The sequence below is a fragment of the Triturus cristatus genome, chromosome 10, assembly GCF_964204655.1.
Source record: "Triturus cristatus chromosome 10, aTriCri1.1, whole genome shotgun sequence".
NCBI lineage: Eukaryota > Metazoa > Chordata > Amphibia > Caudata > Salamandridae > Triturus > Triturus cristatus.
This window is the reverse complement of record NC_140593.1, coordinates 1,224,338,242-1,224,359,735: the sequence shown is the minus strand read 5'-3', so window position 1 is coordinate 1,224,359,735 and position 21,494 is coordinate 1,224,338,242. Positions and strand designations below refer to the sequence as shown.

At 49.4% G+C, this 21,494-nt stretch overlaps 1 protein-coding gene across 3 annotated transcripts in view; it reads right to left on the bottom strand.

Moving 5' to 3' along the window:
• Positions 1 to 21,494, bottom strand: part of PDZD4 (PDZ domain containing 4) — a 391,499-nt gene that overhangs the window by 26,050 nt on the left and 343,955 nt on the right. For all 3 annotated transcript variants that reach the window (XM_085629776.1, XM_085629778.1, XM_085629777.1), the window contains exons 3-6: positions 19,055 to 19,145; positions 12,261 to 12,359; positions 7,055 to 7,117; positions 3,142 to 3,243 (exon numbers count right to left, since the gene is read on the bottom strand). In XM_085629776.1, coding sequence (XP_085485902.1) covers positions 3,142 to 3,243; positions 7,055 to 7,117; positions 12,261 to 12,359; positions 19,055 to 19,145 — 355 coding nt within the window. The remainder of the gene's footprint in view (positions 1 to 3,141; positions 3,244 to 7,054; positions 7,118 to 12,260; positions 12,360 to 19,054; positions 19,146 to 21,494) is intronic.

Sequence of the window (21,494 nt, the reverse complement as noted above, 5' to 3'; positions counted from 1 at the left end):
AAGGGTGTATGACAGCCCCAACCCAAGGGTTTAGGAGAGCCCCAACATAAGGGTGTATGACAACCCCAACCTAAGGGTTTAGGAGCACCCTAACCCAAGAGTTTAGGACAGCCCCAACATAAGGGTGTATGATTCCCAACCCAAGGGTTTAGGAGTGCCCCAACCCGAGGGTGTATGACAGCCCCAACCCAAGGGTTTAGGAGCACCCCAACCTAAGGGTGTATGACAGCCCCCAACCCAAGGGTTTAGGAGAGCCCCAACCTAAGGGTGTATGACAGCCCCAACCTAAGGGTGTATGACAGTAACAACCCATGGGTTTAGGAGAGCCCCAACCTAAAGATGTATGACAGCCCCAACCTAAGGGTATAGGAGTGCCCCAACCCAAGGGTGTATGACAGCCCCAACCCAAGGGTTTAGGAGCACCCCAACCCAAGGGTATATGACAGCCCCAACCCAAGGGTTTAGGAGAGCCCCAACCTAAGGGCGTATGACAGCCCCAACTTAAGGGTTTAGGAGCACCCCAACCCAAGAGTTTAGGACAGCCCCAACCTAAGGGCGTATGATTCCCAAACCAAGGGTTTAGGAGTGCCCCAACCCAAGGGTTTAGGAGAGCCCCAACCTAAGGGTGTATGGCAGCCCCAACCTAAGGGTGTATGATAGCCCAACCCAAGGGTTTAGGAGAATCCCAACCTAAGGGTGTATCACAGCCCCAACCTAAGTGTGTATGACAGCCCCAATCCAAGGGTTTAGGAGAGCCCCAACCCAAGGGTTTATGATTCCCAACCCAAGGGTTCAGGAGAACCCCAACCTAAGGGTTTAGGAGAGCCCAAACCCAAGGGTGTATGAGAGCACCAACCAAGAACTGTGGAGAAGCCTGACCCTAAGGTGTATGGGATCCCCAACCCACGAACTGTGGAGAGCCTCAACCCAAGGGTGTATGAGAGCACTAACCAAGAACTGTTGAGAGCCATTACCCAAGGGTGTTTGAGAGCATCAGCCCAAGGTTTTATGAGAGTCCCAACCCAAGGGTTAAGGAGAGTCCAAACCTAAGGGTTTATAATTCCCAACCCAGGGGTTCAGGAGAACCCCAACCCAAGGGTTTAGGAGAGCCCAAACCCAAGGGTGTATGAGAGCACCAACCAAGAACTGTGGAGAGCCCTGACCCAAAGGTGTATGGGATCCCCAACCCAAGAACTGTGGAGAGCCTCAACCCAAGGGTGTATGAGAGCACCAACCAAGAATTTTTGAGAGCCATGATCCAAGGGTGTACGAGAGCACCAACCCAAGGGTGTCTGAGAGTCCCAACCCAAGGGTTTAGGAGAGCCCAAACCCAAGGGTGTGTGAGAGCACCAACCCAAGAACTGTGGCGAGCACTACCCAAGGGTGCATGAATCCCAACCCAAGGGTGTTTGAGAGCACCAACCCAAGGGTTTAGGAGAGCACCAACCCCAGAACTGTTGAGAGCCATGATCCAAGGGTGTATGAGAGCACTACCCAAGGGCGCATGAGAGCGCCATCCAAGGTTGTATGAGAGCAACAACCAAGAACTGTGGAGAGTCCTGACCCAAGGGTGTATGAGAATTACCAACCCAAGGGTGTATGAGAGCACCAACCAAGAACTGTGGAGAGCCCTGACCCAAGGGTGTATGAGAGCACCAACCCAAGGGCCTCTGAGAGTCCCAACCCAAGGGTTTAGGAGAGCCCAAACCCAAGGGTGTGTGAGAGCACCAACCCAAGAACTGTGGAGAGCACTACCCAAGGGTGCATGAATCCCAGCCAAGGGTGTTTGAGAGCACCAACCCAAGGGTGTATGAGAGCACCAACCAAGAACTGTTAAGAGCCATGACCCAAGGGTGTATGGGAGCACCAACCCAACGGTGTATGAGAGTCCCAAGTCAAGGGGTTATGAGAACCCAAACCCAAGGTTGTGTGAGAGCACCAACCCCAGAACTGTTGAGAGCACAACCCAAGGGTGCATGAGAGTGCCATCCAAGGTTGTATGAGATCACCAACAAAGAGCTGTGGCGAGCCATAACCCAAGGGTATTTGAGAGCACCAACCCAAGGGTGCATGAGTCCCAATCCACGGGTTTAGAAAAGCCCCAACCCAAGTGTGTATGATAACACCAACCCAAGGGTGTATGAGAGTTCCAACCCATGGTTTGGTCATTAGAGCTTGTAGGACGCAGAGACTAAACACTCTGGGCCTCATTATGATGTTGGGCGGACTCTGGACCGTCCGACTGCTGGTCGGCTGTCCCGACACCGCTATTACAATGCAACCGCACACAGTACGGTCACATACCCCCATTCCTCTATGGGAGCTTGTGCTATGGCCATAAACCGGCCGCAATACAAGCTCCCATAGAGAAATGGGGGTTTGTGTGAATCCGTGCACCTCGTGGTAGGCTCCACACGGTGCCTGCCCCACAGTGCAGGGATTAACAGGGGTGCACCATAGGTGCCTTCTCGGCCCCCAACTGGAGGCCGCAGGGAGAAGGGGGCCCTGCTATGGGCCACCAAAGTTGCTTTCCAACAGGCTTTCCATGTCGGAAAACCTGACATGGAAAGCCTGTGGGAAACTGTCATCGTAATCCCAATGGCGGAAACGCCGTCTTGAAGGGATTATGTTCCGGTTCTGACTGGCCGACGGGCTCCTTGAGCCTGTCGGAAGACAGCCGGAATGACTGCCAGTTTCACTTCCGACCACCATCATTGTAATACGGCGGTCGAAAGTGAAACCTATGATGTTGTTCGAAAAGCCTCCGATATCATAATAGAGCTCTAAGTTTGTGAGTGTGTTTGTTGAGGGAAGGCCCAAACCGACCCTTTAAGAATCAAGGTCACGTGCTCCTGTGAGTCCAGGGCTGTGAATCCCATGGGTGCCGTCATACACACTGGCACATGTGGCTCCCAGTCCCCAGGACCCGACTCAAACCTGAGAAGATACATCTTCGGGGTGCGTGCCACCCCATACTCCCCGACCGAAGACACGCCCCTGATGCCGCGAGCTCACTTGGCGTCAACCTGGTAACATTAATGCATCCCCCGAAGATACGCCACTAATGCCGCAAGCTGACTTAGGGTCAGCCTGGTCACATTAATGCCAACCCCCATCCCCCACTCCCCCCAGTCTCCTCACCTCAGTCTCAGGTCGAGCCACCAACAGCGAGATGTTTGTGTTTTCCTCCTGGGTTAAAATGGAGACAGCCTCCTCCCGGTTCTGCACATCCACCCCATTGATCTTGAGACAAAGAGAGAGACATCACAGACGTCAAACACAGACTGCGCACGTGACACACGCCAGTCCCGAGGCTTACGTGTGGTACGCCCTAACAATGATGTCACACTTCACAAGGTTACACACAACTCTCTCGGGGATGTCACAATGCGCTCCATACATTACTTTATAGGGACAATGTAATACACCACTGAATTTTGCAGCCTAAAGGCTATCGATAATCGAAAATGAAAATGCTTACTAAGCAAAAGGTAAGCACGCCATTCCTCGCTGCTGTGATGTCAATGAGCTATCGATTTCAATGAATGTCTTTAAGTATTGATAAATGTATCTTGAAGTATACATTACTAGTAGTCTTGGTATATTGATGTATGAACTTATATCTCCAAACTATACTACTCTGTATATAATGATGCTTACGTCTGCTTTCTGTCCATCATATTATCTAGCTGATCCGTATTTAGTAGGAGCAAGTGTTTTTCAAATGGATGGCAATGGTTTGAATCTTTTTTTATAACAAATTATTTTAATTGTTCCGTGTTATTTTGGTCAACAGCCCTGAAGAAGTTGCTATTTATAGAACGAAACGTGTTGGCTGTGCCTTAGAAGTTTTTGAAGAACTAAATTAAAAATTGTTTTCAGAAAATCAAACGGTCTAGACGAATTTAGTTATACAAATTGAGAAGACACTTACCAAGACGTCACTTTAGGAATTCACTTTGTAATAACTATCTGCTTTTGTAATACTTTAGACCCCTAGAGAGTGCCTCCCTTACCTCTGTAGTCCACTATACCTAGGTCCTAATGGTGTGCCTCCTGGGGTGTGGTGTGCTCTGACCACCATATGTCACTTAGGGCCTACGGTGGTCCCAGTGATGACTACACAAAATGTTCCTTCCCCTGAAGGTTGACTTTTTCCTTCTTTGTGTGACACACCGCAGACTCTTTTGGGAAAGGTCCTGCATGCCTACTGGGCTGGGAGAATACACATCGGCACCCTTATTGGCCAGTTTCTACCTGACCCAAAGTTCGGCCATCTAAAGTTAATCTAGTTTCTGACTGGTCTGTGAGTGTAATTTGGGGTACTGGCTGCAGGAGTCTGTTTTAATCTTCACAGCAGAGTTGCAGATTTGTGTGTTTATACACACAGGTCGGAAGAGGTGTTAGGTGCCCCTAAGGCAAAGGACAGGTCTGATGGCAGTTCGAGTGGGACAAGGTGCAGGGCCAGCGTGGGTTTCAGTGAGAGAAACGTAGCTGTACCAGCTGCCCAAAATCTGCCGTCAGCATCTCCTAAGAGGTCTGATTCCAGGACAGACACCTAGGGGCCTATTCACAAAGGTAAACCTACACGTGTACATTTACTACTGGTAAATATGCTCTTAACCTGTTGAGTAACTTTACTACTTTGGGTTAATCACAAAATCCAAGTGAAAAGTTACTCAAAAGTGTAGACTTGCATGTCTTCGCCCGCTGACACAGGGTGTGGGGCCAAATTTACGAGTGTAAAGTTACTACTACCAAAAATGAGCACATGGCAAGTCCAGTACCATGCACGACCAACCACTGATTCTGCAAAACCATCCCATATAAAATAAAGGTAAAGTTTAATTCAATTATTTTGACTTATATACATTGATATATAAGTGCGTGTGTGTGTCTCTCTCTCTCTCTCTCTCTCTCTCTCTATATATATATATATATATATATATATATATATATATATATATATACATCCACTTACAAAAGGTTGCCCCAATGAGAATGTCCACCCAAAAGTTCGTCTCTCATGTGAGTGCTACAGCTGCTGAAAGTTTTCTGCTTTAAAATTGTAGGCTCTACGCGTTTCGGAAGTATCCTTGTTCACGAGCCATCTTTGGAGAGACAGACAGCGAACTTGAGTGTGGATCACCTGCGCTTTATTAAATTACTCCCGCCCCAATGGGCGTGTCTCTATGCCTCTCGGCATCCTGGTATTTGCAGTGTCCAAACCCTAACGGAGCACTACAGGAACCAGAAGGCTGTGAATACAGCCACGCCCACTTGGGCAGGCTCTGTATAAATGACTAGTGCACGTGGAAAGCAAGTTACTAACCACAGAACGCCATTGAGGAAGGGAAAGGATTCCCGAAACCGGTCTGGCAGTTTGAACTTTTATGATTGTTCCCTCCGTTATTCACAGAATGCAGCTGCCCTGAAATAAATGGTGGATGATTTGTACTCACCTTGTGGCTTCTTCCAGTGGGGCAACCTTTGTAAGTGGATATTGAGCGGCTATGCCTGGCCGCGGGAGAAGCCCGCTGCAGTAGCAGACCCTGATGACGCCACAAAGGTGTCATCACGCACGGGAGGTGATTTCCGAAGACAGCTGAATAAGACATTCGTGTTTAAACAAGAGCGAACATCTAAGCCACAGGGGCTTTTATATGTGTTGATTTTCTGGGATGTGTAACGGACTCACTGTAGTAAGATCACGGAGCACTACAGGAACCAGAAGGCTGTCAATACAGCCACGCCCACTTGGGCAGGCTCTGTATAAATGACTAGTGTTTCAGTCTGTACGCAGACCTTTGTGACAAAGGTCTGCGTACAGACTGAAATGTGTTGGGTTGTATCTGTCGGAAATATTGCTGCCAAAATAAATTAAAAGCGATATAAGCATCCGCCCCAGGAGTGCGTGTGGAATCTTTTCCGTAAAGGAATATTGCTGCCAATACATGTATATATATATATATATATGAGTCAATATATATATATCCTCTTCCGATCATCTGCAACTATCGGAAACACTCATTCTGGTGCATAAATCAACTCCAAAGTTGCTTGGTAGAATAAATGCTTAACTTATTCGTGCAGATGTGCCAAAAAATCCAACCCACAACTTCAATTTGTACATAAAAAAAGTCATTCACTTAAAAACTTCTGTATGTAGTTTTTGCACGTTTTTAATACATAAGTAAATATAAACATTTTACTTTAGGTGGAATTGTCTTTCTTAATAAATATTAGTCAATTCATTTTATATATTTATGTATAACAGAACAAGATAACATAAATGCTACAGCACTAATAACATTTTTATTTAAATCTTTAATTAATTTAAATATATTAAACTAGAAAAAGCATTTTTTTTAAAGTTTTAATAAAAAAATAAGTTCCTCACTGAAGTATAAACATATTTTTTATTATGCTTTAATAATTATTAAAAGTGATTAATCAAATTACTTACAAGTAGTTCATACATTAATAAAAGTGAATATTATAGTAATTTATAAATTCAATAAAAGCTGGTAAAACATTTTATAACTACACAATAAATATGTTTTATTTTTAGATTTTTTTTACAACCTGATGCTCTATTAATTTATATTTTTCACTATATTAAATAATGTAATTTAATGTAACATTATTTCCTATGGGGTTTTTAGCTGGAGTCCCTACCTTGCGCTCATAAATTTGTCTCCACCTCTGTTTTAAGGGGTGGAGCCGTGTAAGTATACACTTCTGAGTAATTTTACACTTTGATTTTGTGAATAGCCAAAGTAGTAAAGTTACTCAAAAGGCTAGGAGTGAAATTAAATGCGTAACATACTCACAAGTGTAAGTTACCTTTGTGAATAGCCCTGAAAGTATTCGGACATGATGTGTGTCCCTAGATGGAGTGTGTCCTGCAGGGTGCGTCATGCTAAGTCAATCCAGACATTGCTGATGTCCATCGTAGTGTGCCCAGGCATGACAATGTGCTGCCTAGCATCCCCAGACGTGGCACATGTCTGACATAGCATGCCAAGGCACAGGACTCCAGGTGCTCGTTTACCTGCAGGATGCGGTCCCCTTCTCTGATCCGGCCATCCTTGGCAGCAATGCTGTTGGGGTTCACCTGCCGAAGACACAAGGGGGAGCTCAGCAAAGCAAGCGAATGCAGGGGAGGGGTGCAAGCGGGCGAGGGAGGCCAATGGCATGAGTGGCTCACATGTGAAAGGGAGAACAGAGCGTTCATGTTGAGAGGGTGCATGGTAGCTGTTGGAAGGCTCTGGTGGGTTGGAGCATGTGGGTGGGACAAGGATGCTTGTGGGTGGAGCTGCAAGTAGGTTGGCACATGTGGAGGCAAATGCAGGAGAGAGCCTGCTTGTGGTCAGGTGCTGGTTGGTGGGGTGTGGTGGGGCGCATACATGTGGAAGGAGAGCGCTGGTGGGTGTGAGAAGGATGTGGGTGATGGAGGACGGTGGTGGTTGGGACTCAGGTTGTAAAAAGGAGGCAGACAAGCATGCGGGTGGGTGATGAAGCAAGAAGATGTGTGAAACCCAGGAGAACAGGGGCCACAGGAGGGTAACGGGTGGTGCAGTACAGCCTGGACCGAAGCAACACATAAAGGGCACAAGAGGTACTCTAAAGGAGTGAGTGGAAGAGTACATGAGTGTGTCAATGCTTAAGTGAGTGAATGTCTACAGGAGTGAGTGAAAGAGTACATGAGTGTGAGTGGGTCAGTATATCAGTGAGTGAATGTCTAAAGGAGTGAGCGGAAGAGAACATGAGTGTGAGTGGGTCCATGCATAAGTGAGTGAATGTCTAAAGGAGTGAGTGGAAGAGTACATGAGTCTGAGTGGGTCAATGCATGTGGGTGAATGTCTAAAAGAGTGAGTGGAAGAGAACATGAATGTGAGTGGGTAAATGCATGTGAGTGAATGTCTAAAGGAGTGAGTGGAAGAGTACATGAGTCTGAGTGGGTCAATGCATAAGTGAATGGATGTCTAAAGAAGTGAGTGAAAGAGTACATGATTGGGATTGGGTCAATGCATAAGTGAGTGAATGTCTCAAGGAGTGAGTGGAAGAGTACTCGAGTGGAAGTGAATGAGTGGGTCAATCCATAAGTGAGTAAATGTTTAAGGGAGTGACGGTCTAAGTGAATCAATCACTGAGCACATGTTTCATAGGTGTCATTCAGAGTAGAATACAACTTTCTTGATTTAGTCCTGCATCGCTCACAAACACCAACAACAGGCATCCCATAATGGTCCTTTGTTGGACTGATGTCAGTTTAGGTCTTGAGATTTATGGTTGCATCATTCACCAAATGACCCTTTAATAATTTACCACTTGTATTTTGAGACCTATTGTGACACTATTCTTCAGATGCTCTTGTGAAGGCTCAACTCGTCGGTGATGCTTAACTCTATTTGTAGGTCTACTCTGCTCCAGAAATCCAATGTCTCAAACAATGCTTGTTTCTCTTCCAGACTTGGATGTCCTGCACCCACCTGTAGCTTAACTCGACTTACAGAATTCCTGCTAATTGCCAAGAACAGCAAGCAACTAATCCAAATTCTCTTAATGATGTGAACCTGGATGGATACGAACCCACATTTTCACTCAATGCTAAGTCTCTCAGATTTGCCCTGAACACCAATCTCACACTCAGGGAACATAACAACAAGAAAACTAAGAAGGACTACTATTATCTGGCGCTACTAAAGGAAGTAAATCTACTCATCCTAGAAAATGACTTAAGGACTGCCCTTCAAACCCTTGTACTCTTGCATGTGTACAGTGACGACGCCCTGCCCCATGGCATCCCAAACTCGACAGAGGCCCCCTTAAGGGCATTCGACGCCCGCATCATGCTTCACCAAGTTCCTGATTAAATTTGACCACATGCCCCAGGACCCCCACCCTGACGGAAGTTCACTCGCTCCCCTTGCTGCACACACCATCTTCAAAACTAGCTGTATCAAAGTGACTACAACCAACACTCCTGCTTATTTTTCAGGCAAGATCACCATCTCCTGTGATTCTTGGTTCTCCTGCAGCCAGGACGCCATCAGACTGCAGACTAAGAAGTGTGAAAAAGGAAAAAACAAGGTAGCAGAACTTTTCTAGCTATGCACCAGGATCTGGAACAACATCCCTGTATCCATCGGGACTGCCCCAACGCTGCTCCGGTTCAGGAAAGAGCTGAAACGCACCTCTTCAAGGAACCCTACAGCATGATACAGTAAGAGGCCACTTCCCCGCTTAGAAACCAGCTATGTCTCCAATCACTCACTGACTGCCTTTGACGTTGTACTGTGTCTCTGCAGCATTTTGGATAAATAAAATACCACATCCATGCTTACAATGAGAGACAGTAATTGGTTTAGTGAGGGAGTGTTTAGTTTGGTGTATAATGGCCACATGTTCATTTATTTGTGACTACATTTCGAAGTGACTGAAGATACCACTGGATGAATGTCTTCATAGGCTGATGGCTGAGTAAATGAGTAGCGGAATGAATGACTCTTCTCACACGGGGTCATGCCTCTTAGCATGTAGGCCCACGCCTTCTTGCACTAGCATCACCCAGGAGTGCAGCAGGGGAGGCCTACATATGTCCGGGTACCTAATTAAAAGTGGCCCCCATTAGCGACCAAATAGTTATAAAAAGTGGTCAACATTTACAAATCAGTATAGTTCTGGACATGTGAGTAAATTAGATGAAAATCCAGTATATGTAAAGCACACAATTACACGAGGGTGTCAAGTCGCTGGGGGCCATCGGGAAGATTAAGTGAGCGATTGCCCAGAGTCACATGGTGCTGGACTAACCTGCCGCCGGCAATGGGGATCGAACCATGAATCCCGTGGTCTGGAGTCAGGCGCCCTGGCCGCTGCGCCACACCTCTTCCACACTGTGTATGTGTTTTGCTGCATAAGGGCGATTGCATGCATTTGTGGTTGATGCAGGCAATGTTTGTGGTAATACCAGAGACTACAAATGTCTCACTACATGTCTTTGTTCTCTAGCCCCCAAGGGGAATGTCCTTCAAGAACCCATCAAGCCCCCCACTATGTTAGGGTCAGACCATGACCTGCTGGCCTCAGGGTCAGGACAGAACTTGTATGTAAGCTATACTAGGCAGCTGCCTAGGGCACCACTAACCTGGCAGATACCACTTATCTCACATTGGTTCCAGAGGGACACATCTCCCATGAGCCCTTCTGAGGAAACATTCTCTGTCTCTGAAGGTGAGTGGAAAAGCAATATTAGCCTTCACTCTGAAAACACCATAAGAAGGGCTGTGAACACCAGTCTGTACTGGGAACTGGAAGAGTGAGAGGAAAGAGTTCTTCGGTGAAGGGACTGAAAGTCTCAAGGCACTGAGGCCACTGCCTTTGCTTCTTAAAACAGGAGCAGTAGCTTCTCTAAGTGCACACACTTCAGCCGGTCCATCCCCTCCTTCACCGCACAGTGCAGCACCTGAGTGTTGGCTCTTGGCTGGGTGTGCGGTCCATGCAGGAGAAAGGGGAGGACCCCGGTGTGAATTGCCCAGGAGCTGCTCTCTCCCTCCACACCAGGGTCACCCCAGTATCCAATAAGCCCCTCTGGAGCTCTCTGAAATCCACTCTCATTACAACTGAATCAAAGCCAAGCGAGAAGAAGGCTGGGACAAGACAATGACTTGACTCAGAAGTGCCGCGCTTCAGAGCTTCGTTGAGTTTGATGTGGAGTTATATAAAATCGCCCCACAAGACTATGGAGGGAAGAATATGGACTGCCAGAGTATCATGAAGGTGAGTATATATGGCTAAGCAAAGATTTAATATTCCTAACTCCTCACATATCTACCTCGCTGATATCCTATGTCTACCCAAATGCATGGGATCTAGGCGCTTCTTCTGGAGGGACCTCATCAAACTTCTTCTTGACACTTTTCTGGAGGGGCCGGATACTGTTTCTCAAACATGCTTCTTCTGGAGGGGCCGGATAACATTTCTTCTTGACGCTTCTTCTAGAGGGGCTAGCTAATGCTTCATAAAGCGCTCCTCTGGAGGGACCGCATGATACTACTTAAAGGTGTTTTTCTCTGGAGGGAACAGATAATGCTTCGAAAGGACACTTCTTTCTGGAGGGGCACAAAAATTCATATTTAAGGCGCTTCTTCTGGAGACACTGGAAAATGCTTCTTTAAGACGCTTCTTCTGGGGGACTGGATAATGCTTCTAAACGATGCCTCATCTAGAGGGACCAGATAACGCTTCTTCTGAAGTGGCCATGAAATGCTTCTTTAAGGCGCTTCATCTGCAGGGACTGGATAATGCTTCTTAAACATGCTTTTCTGGGGGGGCTGCTTATTGCTTGTTAAATGTGCTTCTTCTAGTGGGACCAACTAATGCTTTGTGAAGGTGCTTCTTCTGGAGGGACTGGATAATGCTTCTAAACGATGCTTCTTCTGGAGGGACCGGATAATGCCTCTTCAAGTTGCTTCCTCAGTGCGGTGCTGCAAAATGACTTGCGGCACCGTGCTGCGTTAGTTTCTTGTAAATCTGCCCCCAGGTTTCTTACTGAGGCGTTATCTAGTCCCTCCAGGAGACGTCCCTTGGCCCGATAGTGGCTCTTATGTGTACATAAGAAGCATTATGCGGTTCCTCCAGAAGTGCCTTGATCCCATTTCCTTGGAATAGGACAGCACTGGACTCAGGAGCGCCTGGTTAGTGAATGTGCAGCTGAATGAATTAATTCACTCAATGAGTAATGGCTTAGTTAGTGCACCATGCCTAATGGAGTGGATGTAAATGAGAGAATGTCTGACTTAATGAATGTCTGAGTAAAGTAATTAGTGAAACTCAGAGCAGATTCATTTGAAAGCAAATGTTGGAGTAAACAATGGAAGGGTAAGTGAATGTGTAAAAATTTTTAAGTGATTCACTGAGTGATCGCGTAGACTCTGAGTGAAAGTCAAAATAAGTACATTTGCAAGTGAATGTCAGAGAAAGTAGCAGCCGAGTCAGTAAGTGTCTAAATAATTTCTGAGTGAGTTTATTTGTGTCTGAGTGAGTTAGTGTCTGAGGGAGTGTACGTCAGAGAGGGTCACTTAGTAATACTACTGTTTCGATGACCCTGAAGGCCAGCTGAGGTCCACCGGAAGCATTTGAGTGACACAAGCAGTACGTGGACATGCCTTGCTTCAGTGAGTGCACTTCACTTTAGCGCTAAGCAGGAGTAATGGCCTGGTACCTGCTCCCCCGGGGGTGCTGTTCCACCTTACCTCTCCGACGTAAATGCCCAGGTCCTCCTCGTCATCAGTGCGGTAACAGACCGTCAGACCCAGCTTGTCCTGGTGGCTGGACTTGTACAGCTCCACCTCCTGGAAGGGAAAGAAAGAAATAAAGAAAATAAGGAAGAAAGAAAGAAAGAAAGAAAGAAAGAAAGAAAGAAAGAAAGAAAGAAAGAAAGAAAGAAAGAAAGAAAGAAAGAAAACAGGAAAGAAAGAAACAAGGAAGGTAAGAAAGAAAGAAAGAATGAAAGAAAGAAGGAAGGCAAGAAAGAAAGAAAGAAAGAGAGAATGAAACAAGGAAAGAAAGAAAGAAAGAAAGAAAGAAAGAAAGAAAGAAAGAAAGAAAGAAAGAAAGAAAACAGGAAAGAAAGAAACAAGGAAGGTAAGAAAGAAAGAAACAAGGAAAGAAGGAAGGCAAGAAAGAAAGGAAGAAAGAAAGAAAGAAGCAAGGCAAGAAAGAAAGAAAGAAAGAAAGAAAGAAAGAAAGAAAGAAAGAAAGAAACAAAGAAAGAAAGAAAGAAAGAAAGAAAAGGGAGAAATGAAGAAAGAGAAAGAAAGAAGGAAAGGAAGAAAGATTGAAAGAACGAACGAACGAAAGAGAGAAAGAAAGAGGAAGAAAGAAAGAAAAAAGAAAGAAAGTGCAAATCATAGATACAGAGCCTCTTCCCCAGACAGCTCCTCCTCCTGGGGTAGGATAGTGAGAGGCGAAGGGAGTTCTAAGACAGCCCTGACTCACTGGGGAGTGGGAATAGTAGTGCCTGAAGGTGATCACCTCGTTCTAGTGAAGTAAGAGGGAATTGTCAGGTGTACTCTGCTGTGTAGAGTAGTGATGCAGGTAAAGCCCCTACCCCAGAGTACAGAAGCTAAGGAGCTCACAAAAGCTGCAAGGAATGTCAGTGCAACGGTGCAGGGCTGATGCTCACACTCGGCCCCTGGGGGCACCACAGCACATGCACATGGCACTGCTGTGGCCCCCCTCACACTCCACTATGAGGAGCTACATTGACACTTGTGGCAGTCAGCTAGTTATTCCTGCATTGCACCTTTCTTTGGTAGTGAATTTAAAAATGAATGTTGCATCTCTCAGGCTTTAAATATCCCAGATTTGGAGGGATGAGACAGGAGTTTTGGAGTGCTGGATTCCTTCAAGGCCACTTTTCCAAAATACTTCTCAGTTTGTGGGCTTTAGGTCGAGTTTTTGTTCAGCACCTGGGGACTGTTTCTGTGTAGTGCTGTAGAGCATGGCCCCTGTAGGCAGCCCACCCACTCCTGAATATTCACTGTCAGTCTCACTTCCCCTGATAGAGACAGTGCTAACAGGGCTCTCTCTGCCTAAGATTGCACCTCAGTGCACATTCTGACTGTGCCTTTGTGGCACTTCCAGGACCTTAGCCACGGTCTTATCCTGACTGTGTCTGTCTGATCCCTCCTGGACCTCAGCCACAGCAGTGCACTGACTGTGACTTTCTGCCACCTCCTGCACCTCAGCCACCACTGTACTCTCACTGCGCCTTTCTGCCACCTCTTGGACCTCAGCCACTGTCTTATCCTGACTGTGTCTGTCTGATCCCTCCTGGACCTCAGCCACCGCTGTACTCTGACCCTGCCTGTGACCGCCTGACCCTCAGCCACCACTGTACTCTGACCCTGCCTGTGACCGCCTGGCCCTCAGCCACCACTGTACTCTGACCCTGTCTGCCACCTCCTGGACCTCAGCCACCGCTGTACTCTGACCCTGCCTGTGACCACCTGACCCTCAGCCACCACTGTACTCTGACCCTGCCTGTGACCGCCTGACCCTCAGCCACCACTGTACTCTGACCCTGTCTGCCACCTCTTGGACCTCAGCCCCGCTGTTCTCTGACCCTGCCTGTCACGTCCTGGACCTCAGCCACCACCGTACTCTGACCTTGCCTGTATGCCACCTCCTGGACCTCAGCCACCACTGTACTCTGACCCTGCATGTCACCTCCTGGACCTCAGCCACCACTGTACTCTGACCCTGCCTGTGACCATCTGACCCTCAGCCACCACTGTACTCTGACCCTGCCTGTGACCGCCTGACCCTCAGCCACCACTGTACTCTGACCCTGCCTGTGACCGCCTGACCCTCAGCCACCACTCTACTCTGACCCTGTCTGCCACCTCTTGGACCTCAGCCCCCGCTGTACTCTGACCCTGCCTGTCAACTCCTGGACCTCAGCCACCACTGTACTCTGACCCTGCCTGTCACCTCCTGGACCTCAGCCAACACTACACTCTGACCCTGCCTGTCATCTCCTGGACCTCAGCCACCACCGTACTCTGACCCTGTCTGCCACCTCCTGGACCTTAGCCACCACCGTACTCTGACCCTGCCTGTCACCTCCTGGACCTCAGCCCCTGTCTGCCACCTCCTGGACCTCAGCCACCACTGTACTCTGACCCTGCCTGTCACCTCCAGGACCTCAGTCACCGATGTGCTCTGACCCTGCCTGATCCCTCCTGGACCTCAGCCACCACTGTACTCTGACCCTGCCTGTCATCTCCTGGACCTCAGCCACCACTGTACTCTGACCCTGTCAGCCACCTCCTGGACCTCAGCCACCACTGTACTCTGACCCTGTCAGCCACCGCCTGGACCTCAGCCACCACCGTACTCTGACCCTGCCTGTCACCTCCTGGACCTCAGCCACAACTGTATTCTGACCCTGCCTGTCTTCCACCTCCTGGACCTCAGCCACCACTGTACTCTGACCCTGCCTGTCACCTCTTGGACCTCAGGCCCCGCTGTACTCTGACCCTGCCTGTCACCTCCTGGACCTCAGCCACCACTGTGCTCTGACCCTGCCTGTCACCTCCTGGACCTCAGCCAACACTACACTCTGACCCTGCCTGTCACCTCTTGGACCTCAGGCCCCGCTATACTCTGACCCTGTCTGCCACCTCCTGGACCTCAGCCACCACCGTACTCTGACCCTGCCTGTCACCTCCTGGACCTCAGCCCCTGTCTGCCACCTCCTGGACCTCAGCCACCACTGTACTCTGACCCTGCCTGTCACCTCTAGGACCTCAGTCACCGACGTGCTCTGACCCTGCCTGATCCCTCCTGGACCTCAGCCACCACTGTACTCTGACCCTGCCTGTCATCTCCTGGACCTCAGCCACCACTGTACTCTGACCCTTTCAGCCACCTCCTGGACCTCAGCCACCACCGTACTCTGACCCTGCCTGTCACCTCCTGGACCTCAGCCACAACTGTACTCTGACCCTGTCTGCCACCTCCTGGACCTCAGCCACCACTGTATTCTGACCCTGCCTGTCTTCCTCCTCCTGGACCTCAGCCACCACTGTACTCTGACCCTGCCTGTCACCTCTTGGACCTCAGGCCCCGCTGTACTCTGACCCTGCCTGTCACCTCCTGGACCTCAGCCACCACTGTACTCTGACCCTGCCTGTCACCTCCTGGACCTCAGCCAACACTACACTCTGACCCTGCCTGTCATCTCCTGGACCTCAGCCACCACCGTACTCTGACCCTGTCTGCCACCTCCTGGACCTCAGCCACCACCGTACTCTGACCCTGCCTGTCACCTCCTGGACCTCAGCCCCTGTCTGCCACCTCCTGGACCTCAGCCACCACTGTACTCTGACCCTGCCTGTCACCTCCAGGACCTCAGTCACCGATGTGCTCTGACCCTGCCTGATCCCTCCTGGACCTCAGCCACCACTGTACTCTGACACTTCCTGTCATCTCCTGGACCTCAGCCACCACTGTACTCTGACCCTGTCAGCCACCTCCTGGACCTCATCCACCACTGTACTCTGACCCTGTCAGCCACCTCCTGGACCTCGGCCACCACCGTACTCTGACCCTGCCTGTCACCTCCTGGACCTCAGCCACAACTGTACTCTGACCCTGTCTGCCACCTCCTGGACCTCAGCCACCACTGTATTCTGACCCTGCCTGTCTTCCACCTCCAGGACCTCAGCCACCACTGTACTCTGACCCTGCCTGTCACCTCCTGGACCTCAACAAACACTACACTCTGACCCTGCCTGTCACCTCCTGGACCTCAACCAACACTACACTCTGACCCTGCCTGTCATCTCCTGGACCTCAGTCACCACCGTACTCTGACCCTGTCTGCCACCTCCTGGACCTCAGCCACCACCGTACTCTGACCCTGCCTGTCACCCCCTGGACATCAGCCCCTGTCTGCCACCTCCTGGACCTCAGCCACCACTGTACTCTGACCCTGCATGTCACCTCCTGGACATGAGCAACCACTGTACTCTGACCCTGCCTGTCACCTCCAGGACCTCAGTCACCGATGTGCTCTGACCCTGCCTGATCCCTCCTGGACTTCAGCCACCACCGTACTCTGACCCTGCCTGTCACCTCCTGGACCTCAGCCACAACTGTACTCTGACCCTGTCTGCCACCTCCTGGACCTCAGCCACCACTGTACTCTGACCCTGCCTGTCACCTCCAGGACCTCAGTCACCGATGTGCTCGGACCCTGCCTGATCCCTCCTGGACCTCAGCCACCACTGTACTCTGACCCTTCCTGTCATCTCCTGGACCTCAGCCACCACTGTACTCTGACCCTGTCAGCCACCTCCTGGACCTCATCCACCACTGTACTCTGACCCTGTCAGCCACCTCCTGGACCTCGGCCACCACCGTACTCTGACCCTGCCTGTCACCTCCTGGACCTCAGCCACAACTGTACTCTGACCCTGTCTGCCACCTCCTGGACCTCAGCCACCACTGTATTCTGACCCTGCCTGTCTTCCACCTCCTGGACCTCAGCCACCACTGTACTCTGACCCTGCCTGTCACCTCCTGGACCTCAACAAACACTACACTCTGACCCTGCCTGTCACCTCCTGGACCTCAACCAACACTACACTCTGACCCTGCCTGTCATCTCCTGGACCTCAGTCACCACCGTACTCTGACCCTGTCTGCCACCTCCTGGACCTCAGCCACCACCGTACTCTGACCCTGCCTGTCACCCCCTGGACATCAGCCCCTGTCTGCCACCTCCTGGACCTCAGCCACCACTGTACTCTGACCCTGCATGTCACCTCCTGGACATGAGCAACCACTGTACTCTGACCCTGCCTGTCACCTCCAGGACCTCAGTCACCGATGTGCTCTGACCCTGCCTGATCCCTCCTGGACTTCAGCGACCACCGTACTCTGACCCTGCCTGTCACCTCCTGGACCTCAGCCACAACTGTACTCTGACCCTGTCTGCAACCTCCTGGACCTCAGCCACCACTGTATTCTGACCCTGCCTATCTTCCACCTCCTGGACCTCAGCCACCACTGTACTCTGACCCTGTCACCCACCTCCTGGACCTCAGCCACCACTGTACTCTGACCCTGCCTGTCACCTCCTGGACCTCAGCCACAACTGTACTCTGACCCTGTCTCTGCCACCTCCTGGACCTGAGCCAACACTGCACTCTGACCCTGCCTGTCTTTCACCTCCTGGACCTCAGCCACCACTGTATTCCAACCCTCCCTTACCCCTTCAGGACCTCAGCCACCGGCTGTCTACTCTCTCCAGGAACTCAGCTGCCGCCTTACTCTGACTGTGCCTGTCTCATCTCTCCAGGACCTCAATCACTGCCTGTCAGATCCCTCCAGGACCTCAGCCATTGCTGTATTTTGACTGTGCCTTTCTCATCTCTCCAAGACATTGACCACTGCTGTGCTGGTCTGCTCCATGCAGGACCTCAGCCACCACTGTGCCTTTCTGATCCCTCCAGGACCTCAGTCGCCCCCTCGCATTAACTCAAAAAAGAAAATGAATGCCTTAGGTTGGGGAACCAGAATATTCTGACCCTCAAGAAACATGTACAAAAGAAAAAGTTTGTTTTAAAAGTAAAGCCTGCATTCATTGCAGTCCAATTAAATACACAAAGGCAACAAAGTAGGTTCTTCACGTGATGGCACAGCGCACGCGAGCAGTGGAAAGAGGTGAATGTACACAGCAGAGCAATAAACATGATATTGGCTCTGCAAAAGAATTCACATAAGAGTGTAGCGCAGACTCCAATGCCAGTAGAGGCACCAAAATGATGTACATGAAATGCTCAGACAATACGATAAACATGTTGATGCCTCAACACAAGGTAATGGCTAATTATAGGGTCTCCATCAGGGCAACAAGATGATGGAAGCATCCACTATACATGATAGTAACTAGCTCCTGATTAGTTGGGATAAACTTAAAACAAATCAGAAGTTGAGAAAGATTGCTATTTCTTGAAAGCATTCATATCAAAACTCAGACAAGCGCTATTTCAAGCTTGCAAGGTTCCGCTGGTCAGGGTCATCTTGCAAGTTTGAAGCAGTGCTCGTTTGAGTTTGAGTTGAGACTGTGCCTGTCTTAGGCTTCGAAGACTCATCCGTGGCTGTACACTGACTGTGCCTGTCAGATCCCTCCTGAATCTCAACCATTGCCTCTCTGATGGGTCCAAGACCTCATCCAGTGCTTGCCTTATCCCGCCAGGACCTTATATGCTGCTATACTCTGTGTATGTTTGATCTCACTATGACCTCAGTGATGGTGAGCCGCGGACTGTGCCTGTCTGATTCCTCCGGGACCTCAGCCACTGTGTATCTGGTTCATCCAGGATCTCAGCAGTCGCTGTACTCTGACTCTGCCTTTCTAATCTCACCGGTGCAGCATCCATTTTAGGAAATCTTCGTCCCTCATCCATGCTAGATCATCCCTAAGCCATCATTCCTCATCTCTCATCCAGCATCCTCATTGTCTCCATCTTACCTCATACTCCAGCTCATCTACTCGGTCGCCCTCCTGCGGCCCTCCTTCAATAAACTCTGCAGCATCGTAAAACTCCTGCCCGATGGGTGCCCTGAAAATCGATGTAAAACAAAAAACCATAAGAACAAGGCTTTTTCAAGGACAATTGAAGTAACGAATGAGAAGGCAATGGACGGGCTGTAAGCCCACAAAATGTATACAACATGTCTCGAGGAGAGGGTGCAAGCGCTGCCTAAACTTGACCTAAAAACAGGGATGGTCTTGGTTCTCCATCCTCATTCTTTGTTGCCCACCATTCTTGTTCCCAGTGTTACCCAAGTGCCCTTTCCACTGACTCCCCCTTCTGGCTTAAAACAACCGGTGGAGACAGGGGATTCCGTTATCACCTTACAGCTCCCGTTAATCAGATGCTGGTGTGGCCTTCATTGTAACCTGGTGGGTAGTGGTGGAGAAAATGTTGACCCACTGACCATCCGTAGATGAACTGGAAACTACTGAACACATTGGTAGGGCTTTTTCTCACAAACGACAGAAAACAACAATAACAAGCATTGGCAAAGCTGATGTGTCTGGCTTGTAAGTAAAGCACGCAGGTAGCACTATTATTCCATGTGAGTGGAAATATGTACCAGAAAGTTACTGTAGCCACGCCACCTACTACATTACTATTTTACATCTCCCTTCACTCCTTGCTGATCACGTTAATGTCTGAGGAAGGCTCTTGCAGTCGTACCTCAGATGGGCTTTAAGTGCCACGGTGAGGAGGCGGAAGTGACCTCTGCATGTTGCCTTTTCCCTGCGCTTTGCCTGTGAGGGCCACCCCTCAGCTTACTCCACTCCTTTTTAAAAAGTGTTTTCTTCATTGCAGAGGCAAACTCGCACCTCCACCTGGGACAGAGTAGAATGAAGGGTGCTGGTCCATCCTGTCCTGAATTAGGTCCGGCCTCATTCGGAAGTGAGTGCAGTAGGTTAATCACACGTCAGTTAATTGCACGGACTGTCCATAATTTGAGACTGATGTCTATTATCTGTTATTGATTGGGTAATGGATAGAGTTTGCCAGTAATTTCTGCACTGTTAAGTTTTACAGCGTTATGACACATGTCACTGTTAGCATCCAGTGAGCAGTCTGAATGGAAATCAGTCCTAGGGCCCAGGGCGGCATCAAAGATCCTGAGCACTGAATTGAACAGAGGGGTATTCTCCCACAGAATAACATAACATTTTATAACATTGTCACAAGGCGGGCATACCCGGGGAAACAACAGGACTGACAAGAGACTGGTGGGAGGCCCGTGATGTTATCCCTCCTCTTATCTCTCCCCGATAGGACGAGTGGTTCCATTCATCCCAGCCGGACCTCACGGAATCAGGCGCTGGTCCCTTTAACTGGAGCTCGCTGGTTGCCGACTCCACCCCCAATGAGGACGTCGTTGCCTTTGATCCAATAAGAGAAGACGACGACTGGAACTCGGGGTGTGCTATCACCGGAGGTTGGAAGGAGCGAGAGGAGAGCGGAGGGAGGAAGAACCAAGATCGAGACGGAGAACGGAGATGCCAGGGACAAACGAGGAGAGGAGGAAAGCCCAGAGTGGACGGGAAAGCTAGGAGGACACCGGGAATACGCTTCGCCGAGCCACGCTCCAGGAGGAGCGTGGCTGACACAGGTACGGGAGCGGTTCGCGGGCTGGGTCGGGAGGCAGGAGACCCCAGACGTGTAGAGACGACAACTGCTTACCGACGTTTGTACATAGTCTACATCCCCAACCTATCACCCTCACTCCTAACCGCTTGCCGTGTGTCCTTGGTTGGATTGGGTTGCTCCCTCACTCCTTTCTCTTATTTTCGACTGTGCCACAAGAATACTTACCCCTGCCTTTAATATTTTCTTTTGGGGTTCCTGAGTCCTTTCACGTACGCCTCCAGTCCGGGGAGAGAGAGAGAGGAAGACCAATTGGTGGACGAGGAAGACGCAGCTAGAAGCTGGGAGGACCGGAGAGGAGTCCCGTTATTCCCCTTATTTTATATTCAGACTTGCTTACTGCATAAAGCGTACCTATTACAAAATAAAACCCGCTTTACCCTGACGTAGGCTTATGCAAGTTCTTCTGAACCCAGTACAAACCTCAAGCCTGCTGTCTATCCTGCTTTTATTAATATGGTTTACAATTTAATAATCATGCTTTACAATTGTACTCCCAAAAATGTGGTGCTAAGATTTTTACTTGCATAGAAGATTTTCATTTGCATTGAACATGTTAATATTTTCGTTGTTATTGTTTCGAGCACAGAGGTGGATGGATCGGTAGGTGGGTGAAGTGACTGATGGGTGGATAATATGGGACTGAATGGAGAGGGTGTACATGGGTGGACAGGTGAATGGGTGGGTACATTGTTAGGGAGGATGGATAGATGGCTCTTGGTGGGTGCATGGATGGAT